This window comes from Megascapheus bottae, chromosome 2, assembly GCF_031878675.1.
Source record: "Megascapheus bottae isolate mThoBot1 chromosome 2, mThoBot2.hap1, whole genome shotgun sequence".
NCBI lineage: Eukaryota > Metazoa > Chordata > Mammalia > Rodentia > Geomyidae > Megascapheus > Megascapheus bottae.
Window position 1 is genome coordinate 85,312,491 of NC_143510.1, and position 25,686 is coordinate 85,338,176.

Consider the following 25,686-nt stretch of genomic DNA (forward strand, 5'->3'; position numbering starts at 1 on the left):
GAGCCCAGTGCCTCTGTTTCCCATCTTTGAGTGACTCGAGTGGCATATTGGACCGTATTGTAATTACTCTGGGGTGATTCTTACACAGATGGTCAGAACCTTACTGATATCCATCAGATCATGTTCATTCATTCATTGAATTAACAAGCACCTTATTCAGCATCGACTGTAGGTTCAGGAAGTATCCAGCCATGATATGTAGAAGTCTTGTAGTGACTGTCCTTAAGCAGTATAAAATTTCATAAAAAATTAAAAAAATGTTTGTGAACAAGTGTAGTCAAGTATAATAAAGGCTATGAAATAAGCATGATTCAAACTATAGAAGAAAAAAGTATCAAAGTCTAGGGTAAAACATGAAGAATACATAGGAACTTACCAAGAACCAAAAAATGAAAAAGCTCAAGAGGCCAAATACATAGAATCGTGATTTAGAGAAATGGTGAGTCAGGAACCAACATAAGTGGGGCAAGTGAATGGGAGAAAGCAGGCCAGTTGGAAAGGTTTTATAGAAACAATACTGACCTCCCTTCCTCCCTCTCTCTCTCTTTCCCTCCTTTTTTTCTCCCTCCCTCCTTCCTCCCCCTTCTCCCTTTCCTTTCTTTCCTCTCTCTTTTCCTTTCCCCCTTCCTTTCCTTTTGTTCTTTAAGGGATACAGGATAAAGTAGCACTGAATCTTTGAAATAGAATGTCAAAGACTATATGTTGGAACAAGTTCTCTAGCAAAGAAGTCTCATGTGTTCATGTGTTATGCCCACATGTACTCACAGAAACACAGCAATAAAAATCAGCTCTGGATAACTGACATAGTGAAGGAGTTGGTGGGATAGATATAACATTACTTTAATCAGAGAAAGCAGGAACCAAAGCAATCCAAGTCACAGGCATCTAGCCACACTGAGATTGACTTCTGCACTGTCCTTGTTTCTCTGCTTCATTAGTTTAAGGTTGTACTCCCAGACATCAACATTCAGTGAGTCTAGATTAACTCTGTAAATTGTCATTTGTAGGGTATGGAATGAGGGAGTGTCTGAACCTTAGATTCCTGGCATTCTACTTCTGTGGGACCTAATTGGAAAAAGTCCTATTTGGAAGGAGTATGCTTAGGAGCAGAAAGAAAACAAAATTTGAATGTGGGAAATGTGTGAGGAGAGCACTCAACCCAGCAGTGGTTCTGAGATCCTGATCCAGAAGACAATGTAAGGAAGGACAGTCATGTGAAGTCAGCCTTTATTACACTATGCAGACAAATTGCCCCAGGATAAGATCATTTCCCAAGGCAAGGACTGGGAGGTTTAAGTCTACTCCATTCAGCCATAGGAGACACAACTTCCATCCATCTTGTGCTTAGATCTCTCATAACTCTGCAGTCTCCACTCAGTATGCGAGGTGAGGGAAAGCTCACCACCTCCTCTCAGAATTGACTCATGTGGCCTCATCTGAAGGCAAGGAAAGTTGGCACTGGATATTGGTACATAGTAGCAATCTCTACTTCAGATCCCAAAAGTTTCCCAGTGAATTTTCTCTCCACAGAATGAGATTGAAAATCTTGTGTCTACTCTGATCTCTTCGAGGGTGGCCACGTCTGCCACAGGTGTGTACACGATATATTTCATATTTGCATCTTTCTCAAAATGAAACCTCTCCCTTGGTATAGGACTAAGATTTGTAAAATCTAAGTTTGAACTTACTCCTAGCCACATGATCTCAGTTCATCTTTTGCTCTTCCTGAACCTGTTTTCTAATCTTCCTGTCGGGCCAAGCTGGCATACACAACAATGTGAGATCGAATTAGATGTATATGAAGTTGTCTTCCAGCTTAAGCATAATGGGGTCCAGAATACATGATAACAACTCTTAATTTATGAGTCCTAAATATCTTTCAAGCTTCGAGGGGTTTTAGTGTTTTGAGATGTGATGATTAAGTACTTAACTATGTTCAAACAAAAGTTGTTATATCGCATCAGAACCATGGCTCATTAAGTCCAATATTGTAATTGGCAGAGAAACCAAGGATATGCAGAGCAAAAGAGTGTGGCTGTTGTCCTTGGTGGTAATTTCAAAGGAGAGTGACAAAACGTATCGTGTTCTCAATTTTACTTTGTAATCAATTATGACTTTATCCTCTATGACTTAATCCAAACATGCAAAAACTACTTTTTTATGACCAGCTTGTGCCCTCTTGTTCTCTAAGCATTAGGTTTTTTTATTTCTGAGATTTCTGTTTGCCTTTCAGATTTCAAGGGGAAGGAATATAGGGACTTTATATAAGGCTTTATTTATGAGAAAGAAAGGAAACATGGGAATCTACGCAGCTGAGCATACAGGTGTTCTGGAGAAGCTGTATAATTGCTTTTTTTTTTTTTTTGCCAGTCCTGGGCTTGAGCTCAGGTTCTGAGCACTGTCCTTGGACTTTCTCAAGGCTAGAGCTCTACCACTTGGGCCTCAGCACCACTTCCGGCTTTTTTCTATGTATGTGGTACTGAGGAATCGAACCCGGGTCTTCGTGCATGTTAGCCAAGCACTTTAACCACTAGGCCAAACTCCCGGCCCCTAGTTGCTTTTTGCTTTAAGGAATAATAGCCATTAAGTGCCTCCTATGTGATGCTAAGAAGTTTATATATGGAAAGAGAACTTCATATAAAGTTATATATTTATAAAGTATATGTAATACATTATACATACATATATATTCTCATAGAACCACTGTGGGCAGATTCTATCATTATTTCTGTGTGCAAAGAAGTTTCAAGAAGCTTAAAGAACTTGCCAAAGGCTGGGTACCAGTTATTCATGCCTAACTACTTTAAATGCTAAGATCTGAAATTTGCAGTTTGAAACCTGTCAGTCTCTTTATCGCCAAGTGACCATCAAAAAGCTGGAAGTGGAACTCATAGATTGTCAGCTTTGAGCAAAAAATGCTGAAGGACAGTGCCTGGGCCCGTCCTTATGTCCCGCTTTCATGGCTGTTGTTGGAGGATACCCAGCCTTGCTTTTGACAGGATAATAAGTCACATGACACAAAGCAAGACTTTTCAGAGAAAGGGCTGAAAGCATGGCAGGCAGCAGAAGGTTTTTGGACTGTTCATTCTTCCTCAGAATGCAGACTATTCCCTGATTAGAATATTTAGAAATTTTGGTTCCTCTCCTATTTGTGAGATGACAGACACCAAAGATTTCCCCTCTGTCCTCACCTTTTCACATTAAAGAATAGTTTTCCTCTAGCCCTTCTCATCTTTTAAAACAACATTTGTCCAGAAATCATTATCAGAATTCTTCCAGACTGAGTGCACCTGTTTTTTTGTTTGTTTTTGTTTTTGATTTTTTTTTTTCTTTTTTGCCAGTCCTGGGCTTGGGCTCAGGGCCTGAGCACTGTCCCTGGATTTTCTCAAGGCTAGGACTCTACCACTTGAGAAACAACACCACTTCTGGCTTTTTTGCTACATATGTGGTACCGAGGAATCGAACCCGGGTCTTCGTGCATGCTAGGCAAGCACTCTACCATTAGGCCAAACTCCCAGCCCGCACCTGGGTTTTAAGAAGAGACAATTCTGGTTTTCATTTCTTGATGCTGAGCCTCCCCAGAACACAGCATGAAGGCTGCAAATGGCACACGGGTACTGGATATTTCTCATGTCATCCTCAGATATGTCCTTCAACAAAAACCCAGTGTAGGAGTACTCTCTGTTGACTCTCTTCTGCCTCCCCACGCTGCTGGTGTGGTATTAAGATCAAGTGGTTAAAAGTATGGATCCTGGGGTCAAGTAATTATGGATATAAATTCCAACTTGGCCTGAGCAAATTTCTTAGCAGTGTGAATTGTCATCTCTCCACTGTCAAGTGGTGATAATCATTCTTATCCCCCAGGGGATGATCATTCAATTAGAGAATGCATTTAAGAATTAACACTCGGTGGGCGGGGAGCAAAGCCTAGTGGTAGTGCTTGCCTAGCATGCATGAAGCCCTGGGTTGGATTCCTCAGTACCACATATACAGAAAAAAGCTGGAAGTGGTGCTGTGGCTCAAGTGGCAGAGCACTAGCCTTGAGCAAAAAGTGTCCAAAGACAGTGCCCAGGGTCTGAGTTCAAGCCCCTGCACTGGAAAAAAAAAATGGTAACACTTGGCCAATGAAAACTCTCCCTAACTTTCTAGGGCCCAGCTCTTTTATCAATGTCCTCTGACTCTCCCACCTCTGTTTCATGGCATTGGTCAGTTTCTTATCTATGACAGTACATTTATGGAAGTGTTGGTAACTATTTTTCCTCTTAGTCCTCTATTCAAACCAACAATCTTTTTGTACTAATAATTCAGGAAAAGCATATAACAAATTGCAAGACTCACCTTGGCTGTACGTATGTGTATATGTATGTATATATGTATTTCTACAAGGGGTTTGAACTCAGGGATTTATGCATGTTGAACACCTGAGTTATACTTTCAAGCCAGTTTTTGGCTGGTTATTTTGAAGGTGGAGTCTCAAAAGACTTTAATGCCTGCCCTGGCTTTGAACTGTGATCCTCTGGATTTCATCCTTCCGACTTGCTAGGATTACAAGTGTAAGCCACTAATACCTTGCTCTCTCTGGCTTTTGGGCTTCAACAATCCAGCCTCCTAGGGAATCACAGAGGAAGCCATGGATTTAACCCAGAGTACAAGTGTAATGCAGGGAGGACTCAAGGAGCTGTGGTCACTGTGGTGTAGTGATCAATAGACATCACTCTGTAAATGTCAGCCAACTGCCACCATGCAGAACTTTTGGAACTGCTGCTAGCAGAGCTTCCTATTTTTCTAGGGAAAAAAAAAATTCAGAATATAACATCAAATTTATTATTACCCATTGCATTTTTGTCTTTCAAATTATGCAGCAATAATTTACCCCAAAAACTCTGAGTCAGAGCTAGGGAATACAAACAAAAATAAGACAGTTCCTGTTTTGGAGCTCTCAGTCTGAAGAGCTAAAACACAGGATTGTAGTGTTTGTGTGATAGACAACAGCAACAGTTACAGCTGGGAACTTGATAGAAATGCGAAGTTGTAGGCCCAGCCTGCCTAATCAGAGAGCTGAGATTGTTTGAACACGCTCCAGGATCCATGCTACCCTTGGATAGTCATCTAGATAATGGAAAGCTAAAAGGACGGTGCAGCCGTCCTTTTATTGGCTGCACCGAGAGCCAATACACACCTGAGCCGCATCTGTCCTCCTCTAACATTTATAAATCACTCATATTTCCCTCCAGGCTGGACTCTAAATACAGTACTCTTTAGTAATTCACAAGGGCCAAATAAAAGGATAGTTCATCTCTGTGAGTCAATTATAAGAACTTCAAGGGAAGAGGGTGGTTTGTCATTTTGTTTTTTTCTTTCTCCACCTATTTTCAGGTTTTCATCAGTTCAACACTAAGAATATAAGCAGTAAAGTCAAGCACCTAATTTTAAAATTAGACTAATGTGACATAAGGGCCACATATATACAGAAAAAAATTCAGAAAACGTATTAATGAATTGTCATAACTTCCTTTTTTTTTTAAGATAGGATTTTACTACATAATGTAGGCTGGCCTTAAACTTAAAATTCTCCTTCTTTCGCTGCTGGAGTGCTGGTTCTACAGGCATGGATCACCATGTGGCTTTTCATATTTTTTTTGTGCATAGTAAAATATACCTAAAATTCCCACTTTAGCCGTTAAAAATTGTGTATAGTTCAGCAGCATTGCTATTCAGGTTGTTTCATAAACATTACCGCTATCAATCTCCAGAACTTTTCTATAATTACAAGCTGAAATTCTAATAAATAATTGTTGGGATCATTTTTTTCCCCCATGAGATTTTATTTCTATTAACTTGCATGAACTCATTTTAAATTAGGGAGACCAATCCTTTATCTACTACCAACTTGTTTATTAAGTTGCATACCCAGGATTGGGCCTGATGAGTCATCCTTGAAATCCCAGTTTCTAGGGAAGTAGAGGTTGGGAGGATCTTGGTTTTAGGTCCTATACAGGCAAAAATAACCCAGGTAGGAGGGATTAGGAGTGTGTGTGTATAATATATATTAATATATATAAATATATATTTTATAGATATATAAAACCAAACCCTATTCAGGGTGATTTGCATCACAAAACTGAAAGTCTTTCATGGAATCATAAATCATATTTGTTTAGGATTCTGTGATCAAATCTCTTACGATCTCTGTGTTGCATCCTTGCAGTCCCCTCATCGATTCACTGTGGATAATAGTCCTACATTTTCTGCTACGACTTTAACACTGAAATAGTTCATCTCTAGAGTTGTGCAAATGCTGTTTGTACTTCTTTTGAAATCACTGTAAAAGTCAGAGCCCACGCCGTGCTGATCCTTCCTGGAGCTCGAACTGGCAAAGAAGGCAGTGTGGGGTTTGGGATCACCAGGACAAGGCCTCCGGCCCACACTAGGGGGCGCGGTTTCCGGGCTCCGCCTCCACCACATCCGGTTTCCACCTCAGGTTCCGGCTCGGGGTGGGGTTGGGGGGGCAGGCGGAACCTTTCTAACGCGTCTCCAAATCCACAAGTGCGGCGGGGACAGCTTAAGCCGCCGCGCCATCGCTCTGCAGGCGCGCTGCCGTTTGCTTGGGGCAGGCAAACCGAGCTTCGGGGCCCTGTCTTTCTCCCTTTGTGGTGACGTGGAACGACAGAGCGTCCCCATGGACGTCCTGGCGGAAGAGTTTGGGAACCTGACCCCAGAGCAGCTGGCGGCGCCGATCCCAACGGTGGAGGTAAGCGCTGTGAGGCGGAGAGGAGCGGAAGAGGCCGCCGGCCGCTGAAGGAGGCGTTGTCCGGAGAGTCGTGGGCCGTGGTGAGGGGCGGGGCGGCGGCCTCCACGCATGCGTGCGGCGGCCTCCGCGCATGCGTGTCTAGCCTGCGCGCCGGCGCCCGGCTCCTGCTCCGGCGTCCGCGTGCTGGTGGGGAGCGAGTCCGTACGAGCTGTCAGGTCGCTTCCCCGGCGGTGATGGCTCTTTCCGGCCTGATAGGGAAGGAGCCCCGAAGCACTTATTCAGAATTTCGCCGCCGTGTCTCCTGGAGAGGAAGCCCTTGTGACTTTGATGAGATTTTTTTTTTCCCGGAGATTTTAGCATAGCTGCCCCCACAGCGAACTTTGCGATTAGATGCGATCGTTTGATGTAGTTTGTGTTCTGGAAAGGAGCCGTGGGATGGAGAAATGGGAAAGTTGAACTGTCAAAAGAGATCAGATTTGGCGTAGAGGGAACTCTCATAAATAAAGACCATCAGATGCTTTCTGATGGAATTGAGAATAATACCGTAGGGTGAAACTAAGGAGGGAAAGGGTAACGGATAGGTGGATAAAGGTACTGATTACCAATTTTTTGTGTGTGTTTGTTAAACATCTGAAGAAGTCGTACTTTATCCCTGTGGGATACAAGGTGCTTTAGAAGGGTTGAAAGAAGAGTGATGGGACCGACGACTCTGGGATTATAAGAATCCTATTTTTGTCCGGCTCAGTGGTTTACACTGGGGAGATTGAGATCAAGACAACAGTGGTTTAAGAATAGTCTAGGCAAGCCGGGCGCGTTCTGTAATCCTAGCTACTCAGGAACCTGAGATCTGAGGATCAAGGTTCAACGCCAGCCCGGGCACAAAAGGACCTGAGACTCTTATCTCCAATTAACCTCTAGAAAACGGGAAGTGGGGCTTGGCTTGAGGGTAGGGGGCGTAGACTTGAGCTGAAGAGCTCAGGGACAGCTCCCAGGCCAAGTTCAAGCCCCGTGACCCACAAAAAAAAAAAAAATAGTCTGGGCAAAAAGTTATCTAGATTCCATTTTCAGCCTGTCATCCTAGCACCGCAGTGGGGGAAAGCATAGATGTCATTATCCAGGTCAGTCCTGGCAAAAAGCCAAACTGCAACCCAAAAGTAACTAAAGCAAAATGGACTAAAAGTCTGGCTCAAAGGATAGAACACCTGCCTAACAAGTAAAAGATTCAAGTTCAAACCCCAGATCTGCTGAAAAAACAAATGCACTTCATTATTGTTACTTTGCAGCTTATTGAGGTTGAGTCATACCTGAGCTGGCTTTGAATCTTGATCCTCAGATCTCAGCGCAAGGAGTTAGCATACAGATGTGAACCATCAGCACCAGACTTCAGTCTTTTGTGGCTTTTAGCTATTTTTTCAGGCAGGGTTTCATTTTTGCCTGATGCTATCTAGGATTACAGATGTGCATCTCCACAATGGGCCTAGATTCCAGTTTCTTGATTCTGGAAAAAAAAAAAGTTCCTTTTCCCCTTGAATCATATCACATCTTGCTTTTTAACTACATACAAATGGGAAACTTCATTTCTACTGCTCTCTCACCAGGAACAATTCCCATCTCTTTAACTTTACCTGTCTTACCTGGTGCCCGACTTGCCCCACTCCTATCTGTTCCGTTTCCTATAGTTAGATATCAGCTGAAACACACAAATATATTTATCTTACTCTGCTGGTTAAAAGTCCTCTGTTTCACCAGACACAGGTTGCTTATGCTTGTAATCTCAGCTACTTAAGAGGCTGAGATCTGAGGATGACAGTTTGAAGTCAGCCGGTGCAAGAAAGTCTGTGAGACACTCATTTCCAGTTAAGCACTAAAAAAGTTGGAAGTGGGGCCAGGAGTTTGGCCTAGCAGTAGAGTGCTTTCCTAGCATGCATGAAGACCCGGGTTTGATTCCTTGGTACAACATATATAGAAAAAAGCCAGAAGTGGTGCTGAGGCTCAAATGGTAGAGCTCTAGCCTTGAGAAAGTCCAAGGACAGTGCTCAGGCCCTGAGCTCAAGCCAGGACTGGCCAAAAAAAAAAAAAAAAAAAAAAGCTAGAAGTGGAGCTGTTGCTCAAGTGATAAGAGGTGCTACCCTTTGACACAAACGCTCAGGGACAGTGCCCAGGCCTTAGGAAGTATCATGAAGATATAATAAAATACAAGTAGCTGGGCATGAGTGGCTCATGCTTGTAATCCTAGCTACTCAGGAGGCTGAGCTCTAAGAATCACAGTTCAAAGCCAGCCTGGGCAAAAATGTCTTCGTGAGACTCATATCTCCAATTAACCACTCAAAACTTGGAAGTGGTGCTGTGGCACAAGTGGTAGAGTTCTAGCCTTGAGCACAGAGAGGCTCAGGGACCGCACCCAGGCCCCAAAACTGACACCAAAAAATAATTATACAATATAAAATGAACTATCAATATTTGTGATATTAAGATGTATATTTGTAAGCATGTACATCATGCATATTTACATATACTTTCCACTTCGAATTTATGAGTTATTCTTTTTTTGTGGGGGTGGTGCTGGTCCTAGGGCTTCAACTCAGACTCTGACTCTGAGCTTCTTTTCTTTTTCCTTCAAGGATGGCATGCTACCACTTGAACCATGCTCCACTTCCAGGTGGAGCTTCTTTTTTTTTTTTTTTTTTTTTTTCTGGCTAATTGGAACTAAGTGGCCCATTGACTTTCCTACCTGGGCTGGCTTTAAATCTTGATCCTCAGATCTCAGTCTCCTGAGTAATTAAGATTACAGGCATGTAATCCACTAGTGGCCAGCTCTTTTTGTTTTAATTACTTTCTTTGGTCACTATGATATAATCATTCTAAATACACTGAAATAATTTGTAAAGGTATTTTGCTAATGTTTTTATTATTTGATTCACAGGAAAAATGGAGGCTGCTTCCAGCATTTTTAAAGGTAATTGTTTATCATTTAATAACAGTTATTTTTTACAAGATAAAAGTCAGCAAGTAACATTTGACAATAAAAAGAAATCAAATGCTGATATATGTTAATAACATGAATGAATCTTATAGCCAAGAAAAAAATGAAACTTGAAATATGTGTAGAGTTTTGTTCGGTTCACTTGGGCATCCAGGCCACAGGGAGAAAAAGTGCTTGGAAATGCAGCTAGGAGCACTGATGGGTGTGAAAGTTATGTGAAGGATTTGGCTTTTGTCCTAACGGCTGTAAGGAGCTGAAGAAGTTTTAAGTGAGTGACTAGGGATAGAAGGAAGCAGTAGAGGGGATGAGTTTGATGAGAGTACACTGTGGAAATTTAACAATGACACCCCCATTTCCTGTGTAACTAATGTTTAAAACAACAACAACAACCAGACAAGTTGTGCTCCTGGCACTGTGGTTTGTATCTCTCTCTAATCCTAGCTACTGAGGAGGTAGAGACCAGGAGGGTGGAGGCCATCCCCATCAAAGAGTTAATGCGACACTATCTCAACAACAACAAAAATCTGGGTATTGTGGTGCCCTGGTGTATTCTCAACTCCACAGGAAGTTTAAGTTGGAGGACTGAGGTTCAGACCAGCCTAGGCAAAAGCAAGACTACCCAAAAAATAAGCCAGAAAAGGGCTGGGAGCATGGCTCAAGAAGTAGAGCACCTATCTGGCAAGCAAGTTGAAATTCAAGTATCCTTGCCTCTGCCCTCTAAGTTATAATTCTAAAGAAAGAATTGACTTTAATTTGAAATCATAGAATCAGGCAAAACCTCATCCTATATAATGTTGGGTGTTCTGATGATTCAAGCAAAGGAGCTGAGCTTTATAGGCAGAAATAGGTAGAAGAAAATAGTAAGAAGGAATTGAGAATTGGTCCAGTGACAGAGGACTTTTTGCTTGGCAGCCACTTAAACTAGTCCCCTTCTGACTGGTTGCTGTGGATTTCTTCCTGTGGCATGCCAATCGGTTTTATGTTGAGATTGATTTGGTGACACTTAGCACAAGTAACTGTGCTGTTTGGTCTAATCTGTGGGTGTGTAGTGCCAAGAGGCAAGTGATTAAACAGTAGCCTGTTTGCTTAACAAGAGGGAGAGGGAGAAACAGAGGGAGAGGGAGAGGGAGAAAGAGAGACAGAGGGGGGAGGGAGAGAGAGAGAGAGAGAGAGAGAGAGAGAGAGAGAGAGAGAGAGAGAGAGAGAGAGACAGACAGACAGACAGACAGACTGACTGACTGGTCAGGTGCTGCTGGCTCATGCCTGTAATCCTAACTACCCAGGGGGTTGAGATCTGAAGATTGTGGTTCAAAGCCAGCCCTGCACAAAAATCATGAGACTTTTATCTTTAATTAACCACCAGAAAACCAGAAGTGACACTATGGTTCAAAGTGGGTAGGGCACTAGCCTTTTGTTAAAGAGCTCAGAGACATTGCCCCGGCCCTGAGTTCAAGCCTCATAACTGACCAAAAAAAAAAAAAAAAAGTGGGGGGAAAGGGAGAAACTTTGTATAGGGTTGAAAAGTTGGTGCCCAATTTCTCCATCCAATCTATAAATTTAGTATTCTATGTGGAATCAGTGGTTAGATTCATATTCAGATTCTGGCATTGTGAATTACAAAGGCTAGAAAGTTTTGGGTAGGGTGTGCCTTGATAAGATGGTAGAGAAATGGAATGAGATTAATGAAAAATTAATGTGGAATTAATCCACATTAATGAAGCAGATCGCTGAATTTAAAAAATTCATGGTTGTTTTATCATATTTTGAGGAAAATCTCATTGTTTCTTTTGAATGAGTTGTATAATCTGTTACTTCCTTTTCTTTTTTTTTTTTTTTTTTTGTGGGTCATGGGGCTTGAACTTTGGGCCTGGCCGCTGTTCCTGACCTCTTCAGCTCAAGGCTACTACCCTACCCTTGAGCCACAGCTCCACTTCCCATTTTCTAGTGATTAATTGGAGATAGGAGTCTCAAGGCTTTGGCGGTGAACCATGATCCTCAGATCTCAGCCTCCTAAGTAACTAGGATTACAGCACCCAGCTTATTTTCTTGGTATAATCTGCTATGTACTTTGTGTTCGTTGTAGGTGAAAGGCCTCGTGAAACAGCATATAGACTCATTCAACTATTTTATTAACGTAGAGGTAAGCATCTCAGAAGTGGACATAGCTGAGAAATCATTGGAAGCCAGAGTCTCATTCCTAATGTTGTTCTTCCCCCCACTGCAGATAAAGAAGATAATGAAAGCTAATGAAAAGGTTACGAGTGATGCTGACCCAATGTGGTACTTAAAGTAAGAAACCAACTACCCTTCTATGCTGCTTGGTTATATAGAGCCCCTCCCTCTCTTCCCTTCCCCTTCCTCTCTCTTCCTTTCTTTTTCCTTCTTCTCCCCTCCACTTCTCTAACCAGTAAGTTTGCACTGATGCCATGCCATTAGCTACTCTGTCAACCTATCTTCACGTTTTCCCACCAGTGTCCTGTTTCTCATGCTCAGTGGGAACTATATTATGTCCTTTGCCTTCCTAGTGTCTGCAGTCTGTTGATGGTTGGTCTCTACTGCTCTCCATGACTTTTGACAGTTTTGAATCGTTTGACCCATGTTTGTAGAAGGCCCTTCAGTTTGAGTGTGATTGATGTTTGCTCGGGATTATACTTGGTTATGCATTTGAGGCAGAAATACCAGAGAGAGCAATTTTCACAGATTCTTATTGGGAATATGGATGTCAGTATCTTGTTTCTGATGATTTTAACTAGGGTCAGTTGGTCAAGGTGCTATCTTCCAGCTTTCTTTATTGTAACTATTTTCCCTTTTGTTGTTATTCTGTGTTTACAGAGATCCTTTGAAAGACCATCGTAGTTCTCCATTGACTTTACTGTACATCAGCAGCCTTACTGTGCTGGTTATTACTGTAGTGTACTACTAACTCTGTTTCCATCTGAGCTTCTGTGCTAATGAGGGGCTGTCCTTTGCTCTTATTTATCCTATCTTTATATCAATTTGGGCCACAAATATTTAATTTTATTGGTTATAATCTAGTCCTATCTTTCCATTGCTTGATTGTGTATTATCTGAGGAAGCATAATTGGTAATAAAATATTTTGCTCTTCAGATACCTTAATATCTACGTTGGGCTTCCTGATGTTGAAGAAAGCTTCAATGTAACAAGACCAGTGTCCCCTCATGAGGTAATTATCCTTTGCTTTAATGCAGATGATACTTTTTTTTTCAACCAGTCCTAGGCTTTCAGCTCAGGGCCTGAGCACTGTCCTTGGGCTTTCTCAAGGCTAGAGCTCTACCACTTGAGCCACAGCACTATTTCTGGCTTTTACTATGTTTATGTGGTATCGAGGAATCAAACCCGGGTCTTGTGCATGCTAGGCAAGCACTCTTACCACTAGGCCAAACTCCTGGCCCTGTAATAGTCCTGGGCCTTGAGTTCAGTGTCTGAGCACTGTCCTTGGACTTTCTCAAGGCTAGAGCTTTTTTTTTTTTTTTTTTTTTTTTTTTTTGCCAGTCCTGGGCTTGAGCTCAGGGCCTAAGCACTGTCCTTGGACTTTCTCAAGGCTAGAGCTCTACCACTTGAGCCTCAGCACCACTTCCAGCTTTTTTTTTTCTATGTATGTGGTACCAAGGAATCGAACCCGGGTCTTCGTGCATGCTAGGCAAGCACTCTACCACTAGGCCAAACTCCCGGCCCCTCAAGGCTAGAGCTTTATCACTTGGGTCTCAGCTCCACTTCTGGCTTTTTTCTATGTATGTGGTAACAAGCAATCGAACCTGGGTCTTTGTGTATGTTAGGAAAGCACTCTACCACTAGGCTAAACTCCCAGCCCTGTAATAGATATTTTAAAAGATTGTTTCAAAACAAATTTTAAAAATCTCTTCTGAAACAAAAGTAACCACAATAATAAGCATTAACATACAGGTTAGGAACTCCCTACCCCAAACTGAACGCAGTGATGGTGAGTGACCCAAGTCTCCACAAATGGGCGATATCTCAACATCTCAAACTCTTCTCACCCTGGCGTTTTGGAAGGAGATTCTCAACCTGGGCTGCAGGGAAGCAATTTGGCACTGTTTATTTTGTTATGTAATCAGAACTAGCATGGACTGTTTCTGTGGCCCTGTTTTTGTCCCATTTCCGAGCTCCTAGCAGTCTGGGCTAAGCTCCAAGCTGCCGGGCCTCACACAGTGTGCTTTCATTGAAGTCACTCACCCAGCACACTTCAAGGGTCAGCCAGGCATTGTGTTAGTCACAAGAGACCAAGGTCCAGGAGCTCTTCTTTATTTTTTATTTTATTTTATTTTTGTCAGTCCTGGGGACTGAACTCAGGGCCTGAGCACTCTCCTTGGGCTTTCTCAAGGCTAGTGCTCTACCACTTGGGCCACAGTACCATCCTACCTCTGGCTTTTCTGTGTATGTGGTACTGAAGAATTGAACCTGGGTCTTCATGCATGCTAGGCAAGCACTCTACCACTAGGCCAAACTCCCTGTCCCCCATCCCCAGGAGCTCTTTAATAGGAGAGATAGAAGAGAAGAAAATAGAAAAACAAGGTTTTAACAGAGCACAGATAAAGGATTACATGCCCACTTACTGGCTTCTAACTGTTCTTGGATTTCTCTTCACATTCTTCCATTTAACGTTCACCCTGGGAATTGATTCCAGAAAGAACATGGATTGTAGCTTCATCTGGTTTGTGTTCAAGCAAAACTAAAACAGTAATTAGGGATTGAAGCATGGGAGTCTTTACTAAAGAACAAGAGAGATGTTTGGTATTAGGGTTGTTGTATAAGCAAATTTCAATAGGCAGTAAGATCAAGAAACCAGACACTCTGTAGAAAAGCATTAGTATTATTTAGACATCAAATGTTTATTAAACATTTATTTTGTGACTCAGCATTGACAAAATAATAGATGCAGTATTCTTCCTGCTGAAATAACAGTGAGACAGTGGCCCTGGGGTGCAAACCTAAAGTGTCAGGATGGGGACCAGGTTCTGAGGAACCTGTGTAGCCATTCGGCTTCCCCATTCCATTTTGAGAGCCCCTTCCAGTTTTTCAACAATTAGGCAGTCAGCTGGCCATCTCCAAATTATCTTCCATATGATATCACTGAGTTCAGAGAAGGGAACAAAATATTTGAAGTAGTTTAGAAGTGTGGAAGCCACACTGGTCATAATTCTCTTTCTGATATTGATGAAAGCATGATTATATGGCTCTTGGAGAGCTAGGGAGAGTGAGAGCAGGTAGAGGCAGACCTAAGCCACAGCAGGGCTGAGGGAGGTAGGAACACACCCTGGGCTCTGCCGGCCCAGCACAACCCATCCTGTGGGAGGAGAGTGGGCAGTGAGGGGAGGGGAGGAGGGGGAAAATGACAGATGGAGTGGGTTCCCAGTTACATTTTGGTGTTTTCTTATGTTGTTGTTGTTATTTTTGGTGGCGTGAGAGTTTGAACCCAGGGTTTTGTACTTGCCTGCTAGGCCAGCTCACATACCACTTGAGCCACATCTCCAGCTTATTTTGTTTTTTGAATCATACCTGTGGAATTTTATTTACCTTTGGGCTAATTTTGTTAATGTTCTTTCTGTCATGGGCATTACATTAACTTTATCAATAATATTTATATACTATGTATGCCAGGCATGATTCTAAAACTGTATTTTTACTACTTTGGAAGTGGAGAACAGGAGGATCATAGTTTGAGGCCAGCTGGCACAAGAGTTAGCATGACCCTATCTCAGCAAATATACCAGCTTAGTTACATCATCTCAGCTATGTTACAGTCCGAGGCTAACCTTTGTGATAACTTGAGACTATCAAAAAAAAAAAAAAAATGAAAAGGAAGCCGACCATGGTGGCTCACACCTGTAACCCTAGCTACTCAGGAGGCTGAGATCTGAGGATCACGGTTCAAAACCAGCCCAGGCACCAAAGACCATGAGACTCTTACCTCCAATTAACCATTAGAAAGCTAGAAGTGGCGCTATGGCTCAAGGGGTAGGGCGGTAGCCTTGTGCTGAAGAGCTCAGGGATAGTGCCAGGCCCAGAGTTGTAGACTCATGGCTGACCAAAAAAAAAAAAAAAAAGACCAAAGAAAAGGGTGAGCAGCCTGGTTGAAGTGGTAAAGTGCCTGCCTACCAAGCCTTGAGTTGAGACCCCACTACCACCAAAAAAAAAAAAAATTAAAAAAAGGAAATTATACTTTGGCCAGGATTCTCACTCATGTTTCATATGTAAGAGGAGACTGAGATGCAGAAGAAGACTTTAACGTAAGTTACAGGATCAGAATTAGAATCTAGGCAATAGTCTACATTCTGTCATGCCACACTACTGTTGGTCCCCTTGATAATATACTCCACATAAATAATTTTTATTGCTCAGTATGTTGATTACTTTTGCATTGCTGTGACCAAGTACTTGAGTGAAACAACTTAAACAGAGAAATTATGGTGATTTTGGCTCACCATTTCAGAAGTTCCTGCCCATACTCTTTGGTCTCTTGATTCTGGGCCTGTGTTGAGGCAGAGCATCGTGGTGGTAGGAGTATGTGGAAGAGACTGCTCACCTCATGGCAAACAGGGAGCAGAGAGTGGAAGTTATTGGGCACCAGTTATAACCATCAAAAGCACTCTCACCCCCATCCTCAATCCTCCATGTAGGCCCTGTCTCCTAAAACTTTTACCTCTTCCCAAAATGTGTTCAATGCATAAGACTGTGGGGACTTTCCTATTCAGTTGTAGAAACAGTACTATGTCAAAATCTCAGGCACTCTGTAAGGGTAGAAGTTTAAATCTAACTGCCTTTAGTTCAGTTAAACCAGAGAGAGAATGTCGCACCATGGCCCTAAGTTGTATGATTGACGTTCAGAGAATTTCTGTTTGAACTTGCATGCCACCTGATGAGAGATTCGGATGTTGTTTCCTGGATCAGGCCTGGATCAGGTGACATCTGTCTTGTCATTGCCATGTCATGCTTTAGTTTGCTAAAGCATACATCATCAATTTTTAAAATACTGTAAAAGGCTCAGAAACAGTTTGAGTGATATGTTGAGTGATTTGTGATAGCCATTGATGAGGGGTTTTGTGATGATTTTGGCTTTAGTGTTCCTCTATACATTCATTGCTTTTACATTGCTACTAACTCTGGAATAACAAGCCCAGCCACACCAATTACTTTCCATGGATTCCCTTGGCATCTGCCTTACAACTAGGCAGCAGGCCGGGATGGAATCAGATCAGTGAGAAGGGAGTCAGTCCTGGTTTGTTCTACTTCCTGACTTGCTGGGCAAGGAATAGTGTGGGGCTTTCTGGGACAATATAGAGAAGGGAGGCTGATAACTTCCAGTTCCCAGCGGGATGCAAGAGCCACATTCAGCATGGAACATACTTCTACTAGGGTTAGTGATCCCAGGGATTAGGATCCTTTCCTTCTCAGAGGAGGAGCGTTCACCATCTGCTTCTGTTCCAGTGCCGTTTGAGGGACATGACATACTCTGCCCCCATTACCGTGGACATTGAGTACACCCGAGGCAGCCAGAGGATCATTCGAAACGCCCTACCCATAGGCAGGTGAGAAATGAAGCTTGCTTTGGAGCCAAAAGCCCTACCCTGATGTGATGCACCTTGAGCAAGTCGCCCTTGTTTTTATGCCTTATGTCTGTATCTGAACTCTGAGGGAAAAGATGCCCATCAGGGATTACTTGGTGGATCTGAGTGAGTCTTGTGAGGCACAGAGAGCAGTGTGTGTTGCAGAGGCGTCATTGCTCACTGTCTGTCCCTGAGAAGCATTGTGCCTTAGTAATCACTTGGTCCTGGGTCCTTCCCAAAGTTATTATCCCTGCCTTTCTTTACAAGCTGTGCAGAGATACAGATCCCCCCTCCCACAGCTTTGGCCACGGATTTTTTTTTTAACAGGATGCCCATTATGCTGCGAAGTTCCAACTGCGTTCTGACAGGGAAGACACCAGCAGAATTTGCAAAACTGAACGAATGTCCTTTAGACCCAGGTATGACATATCTTGGATTTACTCCTCATTTTTCCCCTTTTGCTTGGAGGTGGCTGTTTTCCTCAAAACAGTGCCTTTCTGCCTTCTGATGAACTTGCTGGATAAAATTGTTCACAAAACATCTGAAAATTAGGCTTCAACTTTATTCTGTTCATCTGGATTTCTTAATCTATGCCATTTCCTCTTTTGTGGACCTAAGATTTTTAATACCCCAAGTTCTGATTTTATTGCCATGGTTCCTCAGCCTTTTCTTTGTACCTTTGTTCAGTGGTTTTTGTTGATTTGCTTAAAATTCAAGAATAATCTTCCAAATATACTTGTCTAGGCTTGTCTGAAAAGATTCTAGTAGCTTACTCACTTTATGCTGGTTTTTTTTTTGTTGTTTTATTTTTTTTTATTTATTTTTATTTTTTTTTTTTGCCAGTTGGGGCTTGGACTCAGGGGCTGAGCACTCTCCGTGGGCTTTCTCAAGGCTAGAGCTCTACCACTTGAGCCTCAGCACCACTTCCGGCTTTTTTCCTATGTATGTGGTACCGAGGAATTGAACCTGGGTCTTCGTGCATGCTAGGCAAGCACTCTACCACTAGGCCAAACTCCTGGCCCCACTTTATGCTGTTTTAAATGCAGTGAATCAGGGAAATGGAATTCTGAGTTGGTTATTGTTAATTTTTTTTTTGTCATGAAACTTGAACTCTGGGCCTGGGCGCTGTCCCTAAGCTCTTCAGCTCAAGGCCTTACTGCCCTACCCCTTGAGCCAAAGCACCATTTCATCATGTGAGCTTTATTGAATAGGGGGTATTGTTTTGGAAACTATCTCAGACTACTGTTATCACCAGTTTGTTAGAAAACTTGGGGCAAATTTCAGTTTCTATTGGCAATCGTTAATTTCTGTTCTTTTTTTTCTAAATTTCATTTCTATTATAAGTAGTTGCACAAAGTACTCACCATTCAGCAAAGCATTTATGATTACAATTTGTCTTGATCAGTGTTACCCCTTTCATCACTCTCCCCCATTTTGCTCAACCTTCCCTCCTCAATTTTGTAGTTATATACTGAACTTTATGTTCTGAGGAGATCTGGACTTCCATATTTTTTTGTTCATGTGTCTGTCATGTGTGTATAGACCAATGAGATGAAGTCTGTGTGCTCACTCTATTTATCATTGGTTGACCATTCTCAGCCTGCTGTAGAGTGGTACTGGAGCCCCTTCAAGTGAAGTGGCAGCCTGAGCCATAGGCATGGGAGAGCCTGTGCTGGCTAAAGAAGAGGTGACTTTCCTTGTTTCCTCTGGGCAGGTGGTTACTTCATCGTGAAAGGAGTTGAAAAAGTGATTCTCATCCAGGAGCAGCTCTCTAAGAACAGGATCATTGTGGAGGCAGATAGAAAGGGGGCCGTTGGAGCATCCGTTACCAGGTATGGGAGGCAGAGAAGGGTTCATAGGAAGCCCATTGGCTTTCTTGGATGCACAGTCGGGCAGTATTCTTTTCAGTAACAGTGTGATTTTTAAAAAAAAATTATTTGCATCGGATGTTTGTATAAATGTGTAACTATTGAGTATTTGATTTTATTATTTTGTTGATGCTGGTATAGGGACATCATTTGAAAAGGTCACTAATTATTTTAATTAAGCTGGGCTTTTTTTTTTTTGCCAGTCCTGGGCTTGAGCTCAGGGACTGAGCTCTGTCCTTGGGATTTCTCAAGGCTAGAGCTCTACCACTTGAGCCTCTCAGCACCACTTCTGGCTTTTTCTGTGTATGTGGTACCGAGGAATCAACCTGGGTCTTCGTGAATGCTAGGCAGGCACTCTACCACTAGGCCAAACTCCCGGCCCCAGAGCTGGGCTTTTAATTATATCATTAACTATAGTATTGTTTTTTCCTTGTGACAGGATTTGACAATGTAGCTCCAGCTGATCTTGAAGTTTTCATCCTTTTGCTTTAGCTTCCTGGGTGCTAAAACTATAGACATGCACCCATCACATCCAGCTGCTTTAAAAAATTTGTAGGGAAAAAAATGCAAAAAACACCCCTAAGCTTTTCCTGCTCCCTCTCCTTCTGGCTGTTTACATGTATGTTCCTACATGCATTGAAATGGAGACTATGTTACATGTGATACTCAGTGAATCCTATCATGGATTGAACATCATGTTCTTAGCTTTTCACAGTTAACCTAATTATCTACAACAACTTCTTTTGAATACTTTTGTAACTTTTTCCCCTAGTTTATTTTTGTACATAACTTGAAATTTGGGGGTTGATGAGTTCTAGAATTAGACATATTGGGCATAGTCGTCTGTACAGTGCAGTTTTTCTTCTGACAGTGTATTAGGAACAGAATGTAGCCTCAACTCTCTCTCTGGTGGAGAAGCAGATAACAGCCCTGGCTAATTATTATTAAGCACATATGCAGAGCAGGTTGGGTCCTAGGTCCTTTATACATGTTTATTTCATCATCATCATCATCATCATCTCCATCTTCAAGATGAATAGTGCTGTCTACATTTGATGAATGAGCTCAGAATCACCTTGACTATGATAGGTAATCAGCCTTTGGATCCAAGTGTAAGAACTCTAGCATCCATGCCCTTCCCTTGTACACAATTTTGCAACCAATGAATCTGAATTCAGATTCTAAAGTTACAGTTTCTGGCTATGATACTGCATATAGGTACCTTAGTCTCTTTGAGTAGGTAACATGCATAGTATGTAGTCAGCAACCAGTGTGTATTACTATTGTGTTTAATACAGCCTTTCCATGCTCATTAATACATTAGGAATGTTAAAACAAATAGAGGTTATCAATTGAAGGAGATTCTTAGGTTACTTTTTTCTTAGCTTCACTTCAATTTATTAATCTTTAAACACATTTCTTCGTATAGTATTGCTTAGGCTGTTTTGAGGTTTTTCTCTTCAAGTAGACTATCTGTCACGAATATATACCCTATAGTTAGTCAGAGAAAGTCCCAGGTGGAATCAAAGTAGAATAGGTCAAAGGACACTGTCACTTATCTCCCACAAATTTCTACCATGATCTCAAAGTTAAAGAAATATTTGTAAGTTTGGAAATGTTTATTGAAGTGGCTACAGGCAGGAAAGAGGTTATATATCTTTTTGTCAGGTTTGTTGCTGTTTTTCTATTTTTGTTTTTGTTGGTCATGGGGCTTGAACTCAGGGTCTGGGCACCGTCCCTGAGCTTTTCACTCAAGGCTAGCACTCTACTACTTTGAACCACAGTGCCACTTCTGGTTTTCTGGAGATAAGATTTCTTAGACTTTCCTACTCAGCCTGACTTCCAACTGAGATCCTTCTTAATAGCTAGAACTACAAATGTGAACCACCAGTGTGGACAGTTAAGTATGTTTCAAAAATACATATCAGAAAGGCCTTTATTGATGGTTGTTGAATCTTACTGATTGATGATTGACTCTTAGTAATTAACAGCCATGATCCTGATGTGTTAATGAGTGAGGACACCATTTACCTAAGTTGTGTTTCCTTATAGCTCCACCCATGAAAAGAAAAGCAGAACCAACATGGCGGTGAAGCAAGGACGGTTCTATTTGAGGCACAACACATTATCTGAAGACATACCCATTGTGATCATATTTAAGGTAAGCTCATCTGAAAATTAAAATGCTTTCTCTGGTTTATTCCCATACATAATTAGAAATATGGAAAGTTATGAATAGAAAGTTCTGTGGCATAGATGTATTTTAGACTGATAGTTCATAAATCGTACTTTTTCTATCTTACGAAGTAGATACCCAGAAGTACAGGAAGATCTCCAATGATGAATAAGTCTCCAGTTTATGTTGCTAACCACATACTTCTACCAGAACTCCCTATCACTAGGTGATTGTGTATCTTTCAGGAGATAGTTTAAAATATACAAGAACATGGATAGTTCAGTTTTGAGTGATAACATCCATGCATACTCTTTTGTGCTTAGCTTTTTTACTTGTTTTGTCTGACACCTTGGGATACAGTGTTATATTAGCCAATGCACACTTAACTACATTTGTGTTTGTGTGTGTGTGTGTATGTGTGTGTGTGTGTGTGTGTGTGTGTGTGATAATAGGGTAGAAGCTAAGGCCTCACACTTGTAGGCATTTTTTCTACCCCTGGCTACACTCCCAGCCCCAGTGTATTCTTCTGGACAGGCTGTCCACTTGTGGGTGTTAACCAGCTCCCAGTTCTCCATGAACCTGCACATCTCTCTCTTGCCATTACAAAACGGCTGCAATGTCATGTCACACAGAAGGATGATTCCCAGCTGTCCTTACCCTTGTAGGTGAAGGGTCTGTATAACTCAGTTATTTTTCAGCTTGTCTGTGAATTAATGGCAAAGAACCCAACGGACACTTCCTGTAAAACATTTAAATGGTGTATTCTTCTCATTTCATCTGCCCTGAGCTGTCAGTACTTATGCATCCTATCAATAGTTACTTCATTAGTTATTAAGCAAAACAGAGGAAAAAGTCAGAGTTAGGTAGCACAGTTGATCCTCAGGGTTTACAAATCCCATATTTGTGAATTTGCTTCTTTGTTAAAATACATTTGTACCTCCAAAAGTAATACTTGTATAACTGGGATGATAGTTGTATACCACTATGCCTGACTCAAATAAATTTTGTATTTTAACATAGAAGCTTACATAAATTAAGGTTCTGTATTGATCAGTTAAGAAAAATGTGACTACAGGTTCACAGAAACCTACTACTGTATTTCTATTAGGAGTAATGATTCAGTATTTACTAATTATATGTAATTGAACTGAGTTAATGTAACTCCTATGAATAATGGTTTGGCTGCATGTTAGTACCAAGTGAGTCTTAGCGACTAGTTTAGAATATTTGAAGATGTACTGACTCTGTCAGATAATTTTAGAGATTCATAATTCATTCTCATTGGTCAACATTGTTTCTCTCTTGGGTTAAATGTTTCTATCTAGTAGTTTTTGTGATCATGGAAATAGTTTTAAGTTATACTGGGAAAACACATGGTTATAATCTCCAAAGGAGGAATGAAGAAGGGGATGAGGCTCTACCATGGAAGGTTTCACTGAGTGGCCAAGTGTAAGGGTCATGGAGGAAGTTAGGCTCTTTGAACTCAGGCTGAGAGTTGGAGTTAGGGAGTGTGGTGACGTGGTTCTAGGTATCCAGTGCATGTTGACTAGTCAAGTTAAGTTGGGAGACATCCAAATTCCAAATAAAACTGTGTGAAACATTTTGTTTCGTATACCTTACTGTATGTTTGAGTTCAATGTGAGGAAGCCATTTATTGAATTTCTTCCATGAAAGATTTTAACAGGTGCATTACATTGTGAGTCCAGAGGAAATTCTTAAAGACATGAGACATTTACTTCCTTTCTTGGAAGTTTGTATTTTCAAAGCACAGAAGAAATTGGGGATTTTCTTGAAGCAATTCCCACAGTGCACAAGTGCCTGTACATTTTCATAAGGAAAATTTTTCCTAAGGAATATTTTATCTAGCAGAGTTGAATTATATCTCCAACAGAGGGCAGTACATTCACAGGTATCTAAAAGGCATTTTTGTAAGTTTGGAACACTTGAGGATGAATAGTACTTCATTCTCTAGACTAGTAATTTTAATTGTCACGCCTTTATTTTATTTTATTTTGCCAGTCCTGGGGCTTGAACTCAGGGCCTGAGCAGGGTCCTTGGACTTTTTCAAGGCCAGAGCGCTACCACTTGAGCCACAGCATCATTTGTGGCTTTTTCTATGTACTTGGTATTGAGGAATGGAACCCAGGTCTTCGTGCATGCTAGGCAAGCACTCTACCACTAGGCCAGACTCCCAGTCAATTGTCATGCCTTTTTTCAGGCATTGTAATTATGCGTGATGAGATACACCTGTGCATAAAAATCTGAACAGTTTATTCTCTTTTATGAGGTTAACAAAGGTTTAATAAAAATTTCTTGTCATATTCATTTAATATTTATGTTGTGGTACTTATAATGTTTAAATAAAAACATAGCTGACTTGAGTCCTTAGGATAGGGCTATAAATTTACACTCTGAATGTTTATATAACCATTTAGGTGTGATTTCAAACTTTTCCCTTTAGTTATAAATGAGTCATTCTGTTGCATAAATTCAGAAAGCTGCTCTGAAATATAGCTACATTGTCAATATATTTTCCAGATCTTTTCCTTTTGATTTTTGTAACAAACTATTTTTTTTATATAACAGTGAATTTCAAATAGCTTTCTATGTATATAAATGGATGTCTGCTTCATTTTTAGTGAGTATTGGTTAGAAGTTGAGTGCTATGGTACAGCAATTATGTATCATTTATCTTACTTGTTTTCATTCCTGCACATACCTTAGGGTGCATGTCGTTACAATAAATGTTTGTATGAATTGATGGTTTTCTGTGACAGTTTAGTTCTGGGAGTGAACGTATATCTTTAAACAAAACAAAACAAAACCGGGTCCATGCTGCCAAGCTTTTTCCAGAAATGTATCTGTTAATCATCTGATAGTATATATAAATTAAAATTAGCATTTGAAAATTGGTTCAGATAAGTGGGCTAAATATTTTGGTCACGTACTGTCTGGATCTTCAGTTTCAGGATTCTGAGTATACTGATGGGAATTTGTTTGATACCTGTGGTTTAGACTTTTCCAGCTGGGGGCAGCAAAGACTATAGGCTAGTTTGGAGTCAACCAGATCTAGGTTAAAAATCAACTTCTCCACTCATTAGCTATGCCACCTAGGGCAGATTTCCTAATCTCTCTAAGTCCTGGGTAACTCATCTGGGAGAGCCTGGGGAAACCCCAGGAAGGATGTGGTGTGCTGCTCACTGGAATATGTAAAAGAGGAGTGCTTGAAAGGGGGCGCCGTTCTTCTTTCCTTCACTCTCCTCACCCACTTACTGTCAGAACTGGGGAAAATAAACTGGGATACTAGAAAAAGGCCCATCATTTCTCTTGTTGTGTTGTGTGGCACTTATACAGACCTTGACAGTCATTAGGACTTGATGGTTGTTGATTGTAACCAACAATTGGCCAAAAGTGACAGAATCAGCAGGGTTTCCAGACTCCATGCTGAGTCTGAGGATGACAGATAAAACCTTGGAGGCCTACATCTGCCTTATTTATGGACTTGAGTCACCACCGAGGCTCTCCTGCCCATGAATCTTCCCCCTTTCCTCCCGGTGTCCCCAGGCATTCAGCAGCTGCACTGTGGTGGCCTCTGTAGCTGCAAAGATTTGTGGAAAACACGACCCAATTTCAGTGGTACTGACATTGTTTCTTAGAAACCAACATATGGGGACACAGGAATGGAGGGAGGAAGGGTAACAGATGCAGTCATGGCGCTCAGTGTATACTATATAAAAAATGAACTATGCAGTTTGGGGCAGGGATGGGAGGAAAAGTGCAGGGGAAAGTGAAGGAGGGCGTGGTATTGTCCAAGAATTGTACTCATTACCTGACTTATAGAATTGTAACCCCTTTTTACAACTGCTTCATAACGATAAAGAAGACAACAACTTATATAAAAATTTCAATTAATTTATTTTTATTTTTGTGCTAGTACTGGGGCTTTTACTCAGAACCTGGGCACTGTCGGTTAGCTTTTTCACTCAAGGCTGATATCCTACTTCTTGAGCTACACCTATACTTCTGGCTTTTGGCTGGCTAATTGTAGATAAGAGTCTCACAGGCTTTCCTGCAGGCTGGCATCAAAGGGTGATCCTCAGGTCTAGAAGTACAGGCATGAGCCACCACTGCCTGGCTAAAGTTTATTTATTTATTTGTTTATTCTTGTGGGTCATGGGGCTTGAACTTGGCCTGGGCACTGTCCCTGAGCTCTTTAGCTCAAGGCTACCACCCTATCCTTGAGCCAAGCCCCACTTCCCATTTTTCTAGAGGCTTATTGGAGATAAGAGTCTCAGGTCCCAGCTGGCTTTGTACCTTGATC

The 25,686-nt window shown here is 41.5% G+C and overlaps 1 protein-coding gene across 2 annotated transcripts in view; it reads left to right on the plus strand.

Annotated features, from left to right (window-relative positions):
* The first annotated feature begins 6,534 nt into the window (after window positions 1-6,534).
* Polr3b (RNA polymerase III subunit B) overlaps window positions 6,535-25,686 on the plus strand; it is a 93,171-nt gene continuing 74,019 nt past the window's right edge. The window contains exons 1-9 of one of the 2 annotated variants that reach the window (XM_090328563.1): window positions 6,535-6,751; window positions 9,675-9,707; window positions 11,818-11,874; window positions 11,959-12,023; window positions 12,844-12,919; window positions 17,203-17,303; window positions 17,649-17,740; window positions 19,036-19,153; window positions 21,242-21,350. In XM_090328563.1, the coding sequence (XP_090184689.1) occupies window positions 6,680-6,751; window positions 9,675-9,707; window positions 11,818-11,874; window positions 11,959-12,023; window positions 12,844-12,919; window positions 17,203-17,303; window positions 17,649-17,740; window positions 19,036-19,153; window positions 21,242-21,350 (723 nt within the window). In that variant the 5' untranslated portion in view covers window positions 6,535-6,679. Of the gene's footprint in view, window positions 6,752-7,089; window positions 7,343-9,674; window positions 9,708-11,817; window positions 11,875-11,958; window positions 12,024-12,843; window positions 12,920-17,202; window positions 17,304-17,648; window positions 17,741-19,035; window positions 19,154-21,241; window positions 21,351-25,686 lie in introns of those variants that run through there. The other variant, XM_090328564.1, reaches the window with a different exon arrangement.